This window comes from Papaver somniferum, unplaced genomic scaffold (assembly GCF_003573695.1).
Source record: "Papaver somniferum cultivar HN1 unplaced genomic scaffold, ASM357369v1 unplaced-scaffold_89, whole genome shotgun sequence".
In the NCBI taxonomy this organism is placed as follows: Eukaryota; Viridiplantae; Streptophyta; class Magnoliopsida; order Ranunculales; family Papaveraceae; genus Papaver; species Papaver somniferum.
In genome coordinates this window covers 38,574-41,709 of record NW_020651970.1, presented here as the reverse complement: position 1 = coordinate 41,709, position 3,136 = coordinate 38,574, and the positions used below count along the sequence as shown (strand labels likewise).

At 38.8% G+C, this 3,136-nt stretch overlaps 1 protein-coding gene across 1 annotated transcript; it reads right to left on the bottom strand.

Annotated features, from left to right (window-relative positions):
• Positions 1–1,429: 1,429 nt before the first annotated feature.
• On the bottom strand, positions 1,430–2,077 carry LOC113346042. Its single transcript, XM_026589649.1, has one exon. It carries the CDS (start codon positions 2,075–2,077, stop codon positions 1,430–1,432), a length of 648 nt encoding a protein of 215 aa, XP_026445434.1.
• Between the last annotated feature and the right edge of the window lie 1,059 nt (positions 2,078–3,136).

Sequence of the window (3,136 nt, the reverse complement as noted above, 5' to 3'; positions counted from 1 at the left end):
ATCTTCAATCAATAAAAAAAATAAGAGGGGATAAAGGATCTCCTTTCCTTAACCCTCTATTAATCTTGAAGAAACCCTCCGAACTACCATTAAGAAGAATAGATATACGAGCCGAGCTAAGAATCGAAAAGATCCAAGAACACCAACTCTGAGAAAAACCATACCTCCGAAAAACTTCTAGAACAAAAGACCAACTCACCGTGTCAAAATCTTGGGTGATGTCAAGTTTAAGACCCACATTGCCATCCTTACGCTTAGTTTAAGCTCATTTACCATCTCCGACGCCACACTGATATTTTCATGAATGTTTCTTCCCTTCATGAAAGCAACTTGTTCCTCTGAAATAAGGTTATCAAGCACACTACCCAGTCTTGTAGCTAAAATCTTAGTAAGAATTTTAAATAAAAAATTACTAAGACCAATGGGCCTAAAGTTACGAAGAGTGTTGGCTCCTCTAACCTTGGATAATAAAATCAAAAGACTAGAATTAGTACCTTGAGGAATCAATTTCTCTTGCCAGCAAAAGGTAATATTTTTTTTTGCTAGGTCAAAATGGTTTATTAAAGCAAAAAAACGTAATTACAAGAATTACAAAAAGGGAGGTTCTAGACCTCCCCACCCCCATAAACTTAAGGGGAAAAAAACTCTAAAAACTCATAAAATAAGCTCCTAAACATTAAAAAATTAGCATAAAGAAGAGAAATAGGAAATTAAAAACGTTTTCGTCTTTAAAGGTAATAGCTTTGTAAAGGTCTTGTTGAATCACATCCCATCAATGCCTATAGAAACAACCAGAGAAACCGTCAGGGCCAGGGGCACTATCAGCGCCAAGATCAAAAACAACAGTCTTTATCTCCTCCATAGTAGCAATTTCATCCATTCTCTGAATATCTTCGGAAGAGATAATATTATGATCATAATGAAATAACTCCTCATCTATGGGAAGTTCAGCACCATTAAACTTAGACTCAAAAAAAGAAACCGTATGGTCTCTAATATGTTCATAATCAGTTAGAACAGTCCCATTCTCATCCACCAATTCCGAAATCAGATTACTGCTCCTGCGAGTTCGAATATTGGTATGAAAAAAAGAAGTATTACTAGCGCCATTCGTGAGCCACAAGTTTCTCGACTTTTGTTTCAACAATATGGATTGTTGAGCACGAATTTCCTGAAGAGTAACTGAAGCTGTTTTGGCAGAATTGAGCTTAGAAATGTCTTTCGGATCTTCATCTGAAATACGAAGAGCAACTTTCATAGTCAGCTTAGCTTGTTTGAGCTTTGCATAAACATTTCCAAAGACCCTTAAATTCCACTCCTTCATGGCAGCCTTTAATCTTTTGAGCTTGTAAGGAAAAATAAAAGCGGGAGAGCCAGAAACAGGAGCATTCCAACTCTCAACTCTCAATAACCATGACAATGCCCATCCCTACAGCACATCCTTGTCCTCAAGGATGAATTTAGGGAAAGAAGATCTGATGAAAGCTGTGTCTTCCCAAGTAGCATCCCCTTCAGCAGTGTGAGACCATTGGACCTGCACTTGTGGAATCTGTTGGCGGCCCTTAATAAGAACTCGAGTACTTAAAACCTTAACATGCCCGACTTTGAACAATCCTTCCTTGTCCAAGGTGGGAAGTACTGTTTGTGGAAGAAATCCTTGTCTGATTTTCTTCTTCAATTGTGAGACGTGTAAAACTGGATGAATCCGAGAAGAAATAGGTAATTCAAGCCGATAAGCAACATTACCAACTCGTTCTAATACCTTGTAAGGACCAAAGAATTTGGCTGCCAGTTTAAGATTTTTGCGCAGCTGAACTGATGTATGCCTATAGGGTTGGAGACGTAAATATACCCAATCGCGAACTATGAAGGATCTCTCAATTCTGCCTTTGTCAGCTTGTTGTTTCATTCGATGTTGAGCAGTAAGAAGACTCTGGCGCAGGACATATGTCATAATGGTTCGATGATGTAAATAATCGTCGACTAAAGGATTTTGAATTGTCCCAGCAGCGTGTAGTCCGAATTGTGGTGGAGAATAGCCGTAGAGAGCCCGAAAAGGTGTTAGCTTGAGGCTCATGTGGTAAGAGGTATTAAACCACCACTCTGCGAGAGATAACCATCATACCCACTTGACAGGCCTGTAACTGCACATACAACGCAGATAGGATTCTAAACAAGCATTAACACGTTCTGTTTGTCCATCCGTCTGCGGATGATAAGCCGTACTCATATGTAAGGATGTGCCCACTGCCTGGAACAATGCCTGCCAAAAACCACTCAAAAATACTGCATCTCTGTCGGAGACAATGGTTTCAGGGATGCCATGTAGTTTAAGGATGGTGTTAATAAAAACCTTGGCTACTATTTGAGCTGTGTAAGGGTGACTTAACGCTATAAAATGAGAGTACTTTGTGAAACGATCAACAATTACCAGAATTAATATTTGGAATATCTTCCAAATTATTTTTAGACACGGACTCTTGCTGGGCTTTAAAAGTTTGCACAGACTGATCTCCCAAAATTTGCACGGACTCTTGCTGAGCTTCCCTAGTTTGCACGAACTGAGTAGTTTCATTAGTCCGGGAATGGCTTTTCTTGCTAGAGTTCCCTTGTCTACTATCTGCATTGTCAATATGGACAGAATTATTACGTAAAGCAAGATCTTTTTTGGCTGAAATATTGTTTTTACATCTCATCAACTTAATCTGAGCTTCACGATACTCAGTAAAAGCTTTTTCGAGCTGCTCTTCTAGTTGTTTATCATCAGACTTCTCATGAATTGATTCAATAATCACGTTCCCAGACTTCACAATATCATCAAAAACAGCAACCTCATGAACTAAATTTATACTCTCCTTACCAGCCTGCACATTATTGACGTTAATTGCATGGCCTGCATGGGAAGTTTCACTAACTTGTTTCCAAACAGATTTTATTGATTTTCCTTCTTTGCCATTCTTAGTGTTCACAGTAGGTGACTTCTTTTCAGCATTAGAACCTCCCAAAATTTTCTTTGCAGCAAGGCAATTCTCAAATTTGTGGCCCATAAACTTACAATGAGTGCAGAATTTGACATTCTCTAAGTCTTGAATTTCAATATACTGCCAGAACTCTTTTCCATTTGCCTTCAAGCGAA